General features: G+C 49.9%; 1 protein-coding gene across 6 annotated transcripts in view; it reads right to left on the reverse strand.

The window, feature by feature from the left end:
* Positions 1 to 12,899, reverse strand: part of EXOC6B (exocyst complex component 6B) — a 434,433-nt gene that overhangs the window by 172,138 nt on the left and 249,396 nt on the right. For all 6 annotated transcript variants that reach the window (XM_075573299.1, XM_075573282.1, XM_075573265.1 and 3 more), the window contains 6 exons: positions 6,357 to 6,440; positions 5,846 to 5,892; positions 4,858 to 4,978; positions 4,369 to 4,440; positions 4,058 to 4,155; positions 678 to 783 (listed from right to left, as the gene is read on the reverse strand). In XM_075573299.1, the coding sequence (XP_075429414.1) occupies positions 678 to 783; positions 4,058 to 4,155; positions 4,369 to 4,440; positions 4,858 to 4,978; positions 5,846 to 5,892; positions 6,357 to 6,440 (528 nt within the window). The remainder of the gene's footprint in view (positions 1 to 677; positions 784 to 4,057; positions 4,156 to 4,368; positions 4,441 to 4,857; positions 4,979 to 5,845; positions 5,893 to 6,356; positions 6,441 to 12,899) is intronic.

Genomic DNA, 12,899 nt, shown 5'->3' on the forward strand with positions numbered 1-12,899 from the left:
ACCGCAGCCCTGCAGTACTGCTAACCTAACCGCAGCTCAGCCCTGCAGTACTGCTAACCTAACATCTGTGTCGCCCCAAATGCGGAAGCCTGATGGGGCTCCCCAAGAGCTGCTCCCCTCTGCACAGGAGAGGCGTGCTAAGGGTTAACATCTGCTTGTACTTTGTGGAACGTCAACCCCACCCACTGGAATGTTAATGAGCCAGGAGGACAAAGAACTTTGTAATCGCAGCTGCATTCAATCTGAGCCCCTTCAGTGTACATCTGCGTCACCCCAAAGGCGGGGACCGCCAAAGAGTGTGAGCCGTTTCCTGCCATTCGCTGATGTTTGGTGATGTTAAAGCTGCTCTATTTCAATCTGAAACTCACAAGCTCTTTATCCCCTGTACCCAATTTTCCAACTCTATCTGTCCAGGAAATGTCTGTGAATTGACTGTATAATCTCTGTCCTTTTAATGTAACCGTGTATTATTATAACTCTGTGCCCAGGACATACTTGAAAGAGCGAGGCAAATCTCAATGTATTACTTCCTGGTCAAACATGTTTATAAATACATGTAAAAATAAATTCACAGTGGTGTGATTAGGTCAGTGTGTGCACCAGTGTTGGGTAGAGACCTACCGTATAAAAACGCACATAAAACCCAGCAGAGTACACACAGCAGCCACTTCCTTTACCTTTTCTAACTCGGAGTCTTGAAAGGGAAACTGTCCCACTATCTTCCTGTACAATTCCTCGTCAGCCACTGGGATGGGGCTGTAGTTATCTGCGTCCAGTATGTTCCTGCAGGAAAATATAAAGAATCATTGGTGCCACAGGTCACCAGAGACCCAGGCAGCTAATCCGCGAGTCTAATGTCAAGTAGCAGAGCTGCTCATGTATTGAACCTTTCACAGCAGAAGAACAAAACTAACCGTGAATATCCCTTTGGATGGATGGATATACATACACACACACCCACACCCACACACACGTATGTATATTTGTCTACAGCACAGACACAGACAACCATAAAAATAATGCCACTGTGACGGTGAGGGGGTAACCAGGCTCACTAATAAAGGTTAAGCCCTTTTGGTTACCTCTGATCCATGTATTAGGGTTCGGGAGTGTCAGCTCTTGAGCCCAGTGATTGTACATGCATTGTGAAAAATGATGCGACAAAGAATTTGTGTGTTTATACCTTTCCAGGAGTGTCAACAAGCAGAGATCGCTGGGCTATGAGTTTCAGGGGGGGTTTACGGAGAAAGTGTCGTCAGAATGTGCCTAGCTAGCTGGGTTCGCGTTGCTGGATACCCCAAGAATGTAGCCAGGAATCAGATCGGATTCCCGGATACACATACACACGTTGCTCTGGCAAAACCTCCCCTTGAAAACGCTTGCGTGACTCACCGCTAGGATTCCCTGCTTCAGCACAGACCAGAAAGGTAAATGGGGCATAGGGATGTGAGGTGTCCCTGGAACGGTCAAGGGGTCCCTAGGTTAAGGGGGATACCCAGTTAATGCCCAGGTCACCCAGACCCGGTATAGGGGTTCTGGGGTTGCTCCAAAACATACATAAGGTTGTGAGGAACTTTAAAGTCTAAGTCCAGTTTATAGTGTGTGGGGAATGTGGCTAGTAAGGAATAAAGTGCAGCTTCTTATTCTCTTCCCCATAACCAGAAGACCTAGGAAAGTATCAAATGTATATTTTATTAAACAGTGTGTTTTAAAATATATATATCCTTGTGCACGGTATAATGAGCTGGGTCTTTCCGGACCGATGTTCTGGGTGAGTCACTGGGCTACCAGCTTGGTGCCAGCGTGTCTACCCAGACATCGGACATGAAAACCACAAATGATGTCAGAGGTGTGAAGAGCATTTGGGCAGGAGGTTCAGGCCGAGCACCCACGCCCGGGAATGAATGGAAAGTCCTCGGGACTATCATTTGCCTCCCCAGACTGTGAGGAGCCTAAACCAGCGAGTGGCTTCTGCACACAAAGTGGCAGAGGTGGCAATCTTGCGCACGCATCAGAAGATCCGCTTGCCCGGCTTCAGAAGACTGGCCTCGCTTTGATTGGCCGGTAGGAAAATTCCCACGCCGGGATTGGCTGTAGTATTTCATGAATGAACTCAGAAATACTATAAGAATCCCTCTGCCAATCCGGTGATTTGATTCTAGGCGCCAGAACATCAGCGGCAAATTGGAATGTACCAAAAGATGCTCTCGGAGAAATAGCAGCGAGCCGGCTTCAGAAATTTCAGGTCGAAATATTTGAATAAGTCCAGCTTTTTGGGACCAAGTTCTCAAAAAGGAACGTAGCGGCCGTGGCTGGGATTGCAAGCCGAATTTAGTTCCAGGGCGTTTGGTGCTAACTCCCGGTGAAGTGCTTTCAGGACCTCTGGAGGATAGAGAGTGGTGGCATCAGGAACTTCATGCCAATTTCAGTTCTAGGACATTTCGGGCTAAGTCCTGGTCATCTAAAGACTGCTTTTTCATTCATTCCAACTAGGAAAGTGGAGTTTTGTAGCCCAGACCCCCCCAGTAAGTGCGTCTCTCTCATGTATTTTGTGTCGCACTGCGTGTTTGCCTTTTCATGCGAATAAATTACAAGGTATTTCACCGATCTCGTTTTGCCCAATGTTATGATCCCGGTAGAAAGGTGGGAATGCCGGGTCTCCCGTGACAGCCACTCTTTAATAATAAATACCAGTCACAGTTCAAAACTTGCACCCAAGATGAGTGTCTGAAATGTGTTTATGTGAGAATAACGTGCTGTAGTTGCTGGGCTCCGGGGGCTCTGATGCTCTCCGGCAGGCTCATGGCAATAGGTTGCTGGACCTCTGGTGCTGGTGTTCATCAAGCTTGTAGACGTCACTGATGGTAGTGCCTGGGTGACAGTCTGCGCCAGTGGCGTCCCACCGCCTTGCCAGGTGCCAACTAGGACAAAGTTTGATGCGGTCACTGATACGGAAGCCTGTGTTCATGCAGGGAGAATGTCTCTCAGAGAGCCCTGGAAATCGGCGCCTCAGTTGTTCTCTCTCACTATGCAATGTCTCTACGCGTTTCGCAGCCTTGCTGCTGCTTCGTCACAAGCGAATTCAGCGCTGATATGCATGGTTTGTGTAGGCAGAGAGAGATTCTTCCTGCACACACGCAGGCTTCCGTATCAGTGATGTCATCAGACTTCGATCCCAGTCGGCACCTGGAAACGCGGTGGGACGCCAGCGCCGGAGGGTGAGGGACCCCCAGTGCAACGCAGAAGGACGCCGCTGGAGCAGACTGTCAAGTTTCTAACTATTACTGGTGATTGTTATTAACGGGTGGCATTATTTTTATGGTGTTCTTTATTCTATGCGCTTCTGTTTTACATCAAATAGGCCTTTCTTTCAGGAGACACAGAGGTTACCTCTTACATGAAGCAGCAATCAGACACGAGGCGCTATCACACGCTTTTCATTTGGACTGGACGTAACACTTACGACTTGAGATATATATATATATATATATATATATATATAAATGTATTCTTTAAGGCACTGGAGCTCAACACACACACACACACACACACACACACACACACACACACACACACACACACACAGTGCTGCAGTACAGATGTGTCCCACATTCTTGGACAAGGCTCAGAGGCACCATGCCAGGCAAGGGTGCAGACACTGGTTATGGTGAGCATGTGTTTCTCAGACTGTGTGTTCAGCCATGACTGAGAAGCATTTCTAATTCTGCGCGGTCATCCTCTAACACCTTATAACATAGAAGGTATTAGAGACGCTGGGAGTAAAGTCTGCACAGACAAGGTAGGTGATAGGCAGCAAGCCGAGCGTTTGCTGAGCTCAGATTGTATCTCCTGTCCCAAGCGTGTTTAAATAGGGTGCTATTTATTCTAGACGAAAATGACAAACATGCAGAAAAGCAAGAGGCAGTGTCAGGGAAAGTTACAGCAACGTCTGTAACATCTGCATTCCTAGCCCAGATTAGCCTGCAGAGCTGCAGAATGTCTCAGGCATAGCAGAGGTTAATTACCCTCAGAGCAGCAAAGATGCAAACCTCCTCACCTGAAAAGCAGGGCCCACTTCTTCAGGAGGATCTCACTGTACTGGTCTCGGATTTCTAGCAGCATGTCAAAGAGTTGGTTCACGAGGAAGCCATAACCCTGCGTGAACAGAAAACCACAGGCACATTTCAAGACGGAGAGGGGGAGGAAGAAAGAGATGAAGAGCAAAGGGAATGAAAGACACAAGGAGGGGAAAAAAAGAGGAAGAGGAAAGAGAGAGAGCAAAGATAAGAAGAGAAAGTAAGAGGCGAGAGGCAGGGACAGGGAGAGAGAGGGAGGGTAGTGTCACAGCGACCTGTGGGGGTCCCATACCTGGAGGGTGTCCGCAAAATGAACAATGAGGTTCTTCAAGTCTAATACCAAGTTGGGATCGGAGCAGTAGGACTAAAAGAGATGAGAAAATGATTGGTATTGCCCGGCTGTAACTGAATAGCATTTATCTGACTTACCGATGGAAAATGAACATAAAGTATATCATGTATAATGAGGGTAGCCAATTAAAGAAACCCCACCCTGCTCCTACTTTTCTTACAGGAAAGGTTATAGAGTTAGCACGGTGCGAAAATCGTTTAATGCTCATTATCGTTACCGTGACATTGGGTATAAATGAATACCAGACCGTTAACATTTATGACACTGTTGTTACTTCACAAGACACACTTTTTGCTAAAGTTATAATCAATATTGCTTTTATTAGCTGGTAGGGGTAAAACATCTAGAAGCTTCTACAGTGAATGTTTCCGTGGAAACATCACGGTACACAACTCGTGCAACAACAAACAAGGGAGGGGCGTCACTTACTGAATGTGTTCTCAGGGCGGCCATGGTTTTTGACAAGGCTAAGTCCCATAGTTCGTCTATGTAGGCCCTATTGACCAGGCCATGCGTTGTGTGCAGAATGTGATCTTCCACCACAAAAAAGCTGGGAAAGAAGAGAAAAGCGGCTGTTAGCAGAGGAACCAGGGAGAGGACAAGGCAGTGGCCTGGGAAAAGCCACTTCCAATCCCACCACCATCCTGCTTGGCGTGGTCAAGTCACGTCTCCGCCCTACACCGCAAACCTCACTACGGATTGGCTGGGCAGTAAAGATGTTGGTGGCGCCCCATGTTTACACGCCCCAGGAGGCGTGAACAGCGCAATACTGCCATCTCCTATGCAGAGCCAAGCAAAACCCAGCCACGTGGAAGTGACCACGGTGACCTTCCTCTTTGGGTGCTAGCTTTTGTGCCAAAGTGCACTGCATGGCTACGAAACGCCATTAAGAGGGTTATTTACTCAAGTCACCAGGCTGCAAAATCAGTGCAGAAGAATGACATCCAATGTGTTAAAGGAAAACAGCTTCTAATGGGATTCCCTTTCTTTGATAAACATGACTTTTTTTGCACTGGTTTTGTAGGAGACTTTAGTGAATAGTATAAACTTCAGTGTGAACCTCTCTCCCCACGACGCATTGTGCTGCCCGCAAATACCTTGTATTCAAGCAGCACACGAATTATACAGAGGCACTGAGAATTTAATATAGGCCTTTTAAAGAAGGCACCCACCCGCGTGATCATAAAGGTGACACCCCCCCCCCCAAACTGTGAGAGACACAGGGGAGCGCTCTGCTTCATCAGTAGGTCTTCTTACATTTCTCCTTACAGACCCCAACACGACTTGGGTCATTGTGCAGCAAAACCGTCACTAAGAACCAAACAATGATTACTTGACACTCCAGAAACCTACAAATGGAAAACTGGTCTCTAGACTTTAAATTAGGAAGTCATCTACGGAGAAGAGGAACACTTACCCTACTATCTGGTAGAAATACTTCCTGTAGCCATCTAAGGTTTCATGCTGGAACAGAGGAGAGATTTTACATTGAAACAACAACAACAGTGCGAGAGCGACATGTTTTCATCAAATGCAACGGTTTCCGGACTTTCTTCTCCAAGAACCCTAGCCAGGCCATGTTTATGGGGATTACTAAACGAAACGGTCTTCATACAGAACGTAATCCGAGCGCTCTTTTCGTTGGTCAATTCCTTGCCTTACAACCTTATATGTCTGTGGGAAGGGTTGAAAACCACTAACCTGGTGCAAATAACTGCAATTACACCCAGAACCACCAGAGGGCCATGTCAACGATACAAAGCGCTTCCATGTCTTATTAAAGCAGTGATGCATTATCAGGGATCTTGCACCATGACAATGAGAAACTTTTGGGAGACCCCTATTGTCAGCACCAGACACTGTCTAAACATTAAGAAATAGCTACAGTCCCTAAGTGCTCCCATTGCGCACACAGACGAGAGACGTACCATGTTGGACGGTGGCTGCAGCACTAGCCTTGCTTGCTTTCTTCTCTGTTTCCTGTAGTAATTCTCAAAGATCTCTCTAGAGCCCTGAAAAAAACCAAAGGCAAAGTCACTGCATGATGCACATTCCTTCCTACCCCAACTTACCCCAAGGTCACTGCATGATGCACATTGCTTCCTACCCCAACTTACCCCAAGGTCACTGCATGATGCACATTCCTTCCTACCCCAACTTACCCCAAGGTCACTGCATGATGCACATTCCTTCCTACCCCAACTTACCCCAAGGTCACTGCATGATGCACATTCCTTCCTACCCCAACTTACCCCAAGGTCACTGCATGATGGACATTCCGTTCCTACCCCAAGGTCACTGCATGATGTACATTCCTTCCTACCCCAAGGTCACTGCATGATGCACATTCCTTCCTACCCCAACTTACACCAAAGGTCACTGCATGATGCACATTCCTTCCTACCCCAAGGTCACTGCGTGATGCACATTCCTTCCTACCCCAAGGTCACTGCATGATGCACATTCCTTCCTACCCCAAGGTCACTGCGTGATGCACATTCCTTCCTACCCCAAGGTCACTGCATGATGCACATTCCTTCCTACCCCAAGGTCACTGCATGATGCACATTCCTTCCTACCCCAACGTCACTGCATGATGCACATTGCTTCCTACCCAAGGTCACTGCATGATGAACAATCCTTCCTACCCCAAGGTCACTGCATGATGCACATTGCTTCCTACCCCAAGGTCACTGCATGATGCACATTCCTTCCTGCCCCAACTTACCCCAAGGTCAATGCATGATGCACATTCCTTCCTACCCCAAGGTCACTGCATGATGCACATTCCTTCCTACCCCAAGGTCACTGCATGATGCACATTCCTTCCTACCCCAAAGTCACTGCATGATGCACATTCCTTCCTACCCCAAGGTCACTGCATGATGCACATTCCTTCCTACCCCAAGATCACTGCATGATGCACATTCCTTCCTACCCCAAGGTCACTGCATGATGCACATTGCTTCCTACCCAAGGTCACTGCATGATGCACATTCCTTCCTACACCAAGGTCACTGCATGATGCACATTCCTTCCTACCCAAGGTCACTGCATGATGCACATTCCTTCCTACCCCAAGGTCACTGCATGATGCACATTCCTTCCTACCCCAAGGTCACTGCATGATGCACATTCCTTCCTACCCCAAGGTCACTGCATGATGCACATTCCTTCCTACCCCAAGGTCACTGCATGATGCACATTCCTTCCTACCCCAAGGTCACTGCATGATGCACATTCCTTCCTACTCCAAGGTCACTGCATGATGCACATTCCTTCCTACCCCAAGGTCACTGCATGATGCACATTCCTTCCTACCCCAAGGTCACTGCATGATGCACATTCCTTCCTACCCCAAGGTCACTGCATGATGCACATTCCTTCCTACCCCAAGGTCACTGCATGATGCACATTGCTTCCTACCCAAGGTCACTGCATGATGCACATTCCTTCCTACCCCAAGGTCACTGCATGATGCACATTCCTTCCTTCCCAAGGTCACTGCATGATGCACATTCCTTCCTACCCCAAGGTCACTGCATGATGCACATTCCTTCCTACCCCAAGGTCACTGCATGATGCACATTCCTTCCTACCCCAAGGTCACTGCTTGATGCACATTCCTTCCTACCCTAAGGTCACTGCATGATGCACATTCCTTCCTACCCCAAGGTCACTGCATGATGCACATTCCTTCCTACCCCAAGGTCACTGCATGATGCATATTCCTTCCTACCCCAAGGTCACTGCATGATGCACATTCCTTCCTACCCCAAGGTCACTGCATGATGCACATTCCTTCCTACCCCAAGGTCACTGCATGATGCACATTCCTTCCTACCCCAAAGTCACTGCATGATGCACATTCCTTCCTACCCCAAGGTCACTGCATGATGCACATTCCTTCCTACCCCAAGATCACTGCATGATGCACATTCCTTCCTACCCCAAGGTCACTGCATGATGCACATTGCTTCCTACCCAAGGTCACTGCATGATGCACATTCCTTCCTACCCCAAGGTCACTGCATGATGCACATTCCTTCCTTCCCAAGGTCACTGCATGATGCACATTCCTTCCTACCCCAAGGTCACTGCATGATGCACATTCCTTCCTACCCCAAGGTCACTGCATGATGCACATTCCTTCCTACCCCAAGGTCACTGCTTGATGCACATTCCTTCCTACCCTAAGGTCACTGCATGATGCACATTCCTTCCTACCCCAAGGTCACTGCATGATGCACATTCCTTCCTACCCCAAGGTCACTGCATGATGCATATTCCTTCCTACCCCAAGGTCACTGCATGATGCACATTCCTTCCTACCCCAAGGTCACTGCATGATGCACATTCCTTCCTACCCCAAGGTCACTGCATGATGCACATTCCTTCCTACCCCAATTTACATAGAGCAGGAGTGGCCAACTCCAGTGCTCAAGGGTCACCAACAGGTTAGGTTTTCAGGATATCCCTTCTTCAGCACAGGTGGCTCAATCAGTGGCTCAGACTTTGACTGCACCACCTGTGCTGAAGCAGGGATATACTAAAAACCTGACCTGTTGGAGGGCCTTAAGGACTGGAGTCGGCTCCCCCTGGGTTAAAGTAGAATCATGGTAAGTTTTCCTCCAGTTCTGTTTAATAGACATTTTAATACAGGCCTCTTCTCCTTAGTGCCAGGGGCCCAGCCCGATGGCACTTTCCGCGCCCCGTCAGCGCTCCAGGAGCGATCACATGATGCCTGCGTCCCCACCAGATAAAGGGAACTGAAGTGGAGTGAGCCCCACTCCCATTTGGATTACCCGAAACCTTCCCAGAGAACGAGCCTTTGCCCGAGACTTACCAGGCACAGAAGAGGTTAAATAACACAACCAGCTTTAAGCGGGTAGTTCCTTTTACAGCCAAAGGGAACTATTGGCTGTGGCATAGTAAATGGGTAACATTCGGTGACTGACAGCACACGCGTGTAGGATGTTTTTTGGAGCATGCAATAAGTATAGAAACCAAATACTTTTCTGTCTTTGTTGCTTTAATTCAACGAATGATGCGGCCCGTCATTAGCCAAGGAAACGAAGCAGGATCGTTAGCAGATCTCTAATTATACAAAAAATACTGAATTCCACTCAGTCCAGATATTATTCAGAATTATTTGTACAATATAATATTTCCCATTGCGCACCGTCCACTCTTATTACTATTAGGGGGGCTGGTATTCAGGTTTCTCATTACACAGAGCCTAGGAAAACAGGAGATACGTGGAAATGTCACTTTTAGGGCAATTGCCACTTGCTAAGGAGGCGGATTACATTGATACGCTGATTAAAAATAAGAATGATTTTGCCTGCTATGTGTCTCATTATTCTGCAATATGTTACATGGAAGAGTGCTTTCCATTTATTGGTCACCCAATATATAGGGGCTCAGTCAAGTCAATGGGAGTTTTCAGCCGATCGAGGCGAGCTGCTGGTGGGCTTACTGAATACGCCCCAGCGTCCCGAGTGGCACTAGTCAGCTCTCACAGATCATAGCGCACGAGAGCAGAGAAACAGTCATGGTACTTTGTAAGGGCCGCAGCGATCAGAGCAGCCCCAGAGACGGGGCAGTAAAACGCTCCACTGTCAGACGGGGCAGGTGGTCTCATCGGCTTCCTGGGTTTGGGTTGGTGGGTACTGCTAATTATTATGTCAATGTTTCCAGCCTCGGTGCTCACCCTCTGCTGATCCCGGCGTCTCAAAGCTGGATCATGGAGAAATTCGAGTAACAGAGGAAGCCCACAGGAGCCTCTGGGTAATTAAATGAACTTATTCTGTATGGTCTGAAGAAAGGAGTGTCTGTCCTGAAACGTTACACTGTGTGAATACCTGCTCTGATGCTTTATTACAGAATAAGTTCATTTAACGTACCGAAAGACTGTGACTTCCTCTATTACTTGAATTTCTTCATATAAAAAATAAATAGCAAAGGGTTAAACTAAATCACCCTTTTTCAAGAGAATATATAAGTATTTTACTGTGTATTTTTGTCATTGGATGTAGCATTGGGCCTCTCTGTTGCTTGTTTTATACATTTGCCACGCTCGTTAGCTCTCCTTTTTGACACTTGCATACATACATATTTTGTGGGGGCTCAGGGGTTCCTAAAATGAGCTGGCTGGGGTTCTGTGTGTTTGTTAAATAAACAAATCAAGAACTAAAATGAGAGACAGAGGAAGCTGTGGGCAGTTTATTATACAGTGTCTCCATTTCTAATGCCGCAGCTCACATTTGATGGAATAACCCATTTTCAGAGCCCTGTTGCTTCAGACCAGTGTTTCACGACCAGTGTGCCAGGGAACCCTGCTGTGCCTCGACCCTCTGGCTAAGGGTGCCACGGTCTCATGGGGAAATCTCAGCTGGCTGCTAAGTGGGGGGTGATGGTTTTGTGTATGGGGGTGGGGGGAGGATGGCTCTGTGTGTGGGGGGGAGCAGGGGAAGATGGCTGTGTAAGTGGGGGGGAGCAGGGGGTGATGGCTTTGTGTGTGGGAGGGGGAGCATGGGGTGATGGCTTTGTGTGGGGGGGTGCAGGGGGTGATGGCTGTGTGTGTGGGGGGGTGCAGGGGGTGATGGCTGTGTGTGGGGGGGAGCAGGGGATGATGGCTTTGTGTGTGGGAGGGAGAGCAGGGGGTGATGGCTTTGTGGGGGGGGGTGCAGGGGGTGATGGCTGTGTGTGGGGGGGTGCAGGGGGTGATGGCTTTGTGTGGGGGGGGGGGTGCAGGGGGCTATGGCTGTGTGTGGGGGGGAGCAGGGGATGATGGCTTTGTGTGTGGGAGGGAGAGCAGGGGGTGATGGCTTTGTGTGTGGGGGGGTGCAGGGGGTTATGGCTGTGTGTGGGGGGGAGCAGGGGATGATGGCTTTGTGTGTGGGGGGGTGCAGGGGGTTATGGCTGTGTGTGGGGGGGAGCAGGGGATGATGGCTTTGTGTGGGGGGGGGTGCAGGGGGTTATGGCTGTGTGCGGGTTGGAGAGCAGGGGGTGATGGCTTTGTGTGTGGGGGGTGTGCAGGGGGTTATGGCTGTGTGCGGGTTGGAGAGCAGGGGGTGATGGCTTTGTGTGTGGGGGGTGTGCAGGGGGTTATGGCTGTGTGCGGGTTGGAGAGCAGGGGGTGATGGCTTTGTGTGGGGGGGGGGTGCAGGGGGTTATGGCTGTGTGCGGGTTGGAGAGCAGGGGGTGATGGCTTTGTGTGTGGGGGGTGTGCAGGGGGTTATGGCTGTGTGCGGGTTGGAGAGCAGGGGGTGATGGCTTTGTGTGGGGGGTGTGCAGGGGGTTATGGCTGTGTGTGGGGGGGAGCAGGGGATGATGGCCTTATGTGGGGGGGTGCAGGGGGTTATGGCTGTGTGTGTGGGGGGGAGCAGGGGATGATGGCTGTGTGTGGGAGGGAGAGCAGGGGGGTGATGGCTTTGTGGGGTGGGGGGTGCAGGGGGTTATGGCTGTGTGTGTGGGAGGGAGCAGGGGATGATGGCCTTATGTGGGGGGGTGCAGGGGGTTATGGCTGTGTGTGTGGGGGGGGAGCAGGGGATGATGGCTTTGTGTGTGGGAGGGAGAGCAGGGGGTGATGGCTTTGTGTGGGGGGGGGGTGCAGGGGGTTATGGCTGTGTGTGTGGGAGGGAGCAGGGGATGATGGCCTTATGTGGGGGGGTGCAGGGGGTTATGGCTGTGTGTGTGGGGGGAGCAGGGGATGATGGCTTTGTGTGTGGGAGGGAGAGCAGGGGGTGATGGCTTTGTGTGTGGGAGGGAGAGCAGGGGGTGATGGCTTTGTGGGGTGGGGGGTGCAGGGGGTTATGGCTGTGTGTGTGGGAGGGAGAGCAGGGGATGATGGCTTTGTGTGGGAGGGGGAGCATGGAGTGATGGCTTTGTGTGGGGGTGAGGGGTGTGCGATGACTGTGTGGCAAGAGTGAGGGAGGTTACTGCTTTTTGTGGGATGGGGGAAGGTATGTGGGGGAAGGTATGATGTGTAAGATAAGGTTGGGCTGGATGTGGGGTTTAAAATTAAGAAAGAGGGTCAGTGCAGTGCAAGAAGGGGGGACACGTGTGGAGCGTAAAAGGCTGAGTACGATGTGTGAGGGTGAATGTGGAGTGTGCAAGAAGGGGGTGGGTGAGTGTGTTAGGTGTGTGCTTGTGAAAAGGAAGACTAGTATGTAATGTATGCGTGTAAGCGGGGAGGGGATTAGTGAGATCTAAAGAGCAGCGGCGCCCCGAGGTGTGACACATTCAGCGTTGCCCTGAGATGTGACACATGCAGCGTTGCCCCGAGGTGTGACACATTCAGCGTTGCCCCGAGATGTGACACATGCAGCGTGGCCCCGAGATGTGACAAATTCAGCGTTGCCCTGAGATGTGACACATTCAGCGTTGCCCCGAGATGTGACACATGCAGCGTTGCCCCGAGATGTGACACATGCAGCGGCGCCCCGAGATGTGACACATGCAGCGTT

The sequence above is a fragment of the Ascaphus truei genome, chromosome 1 (assembly GCF_040206685.1).
Source record: "Ascaphus truei isolate aAscTru1 chromosome 1, aAscTru1.hap1, whole genome shotgun sequence".
NCBI classification, from domain to species: Eukaryota; Metazoa; Chordata; class Amphibia; order Anura; family Ascaphidae; genus Ascaphus; species Ascaphus truei.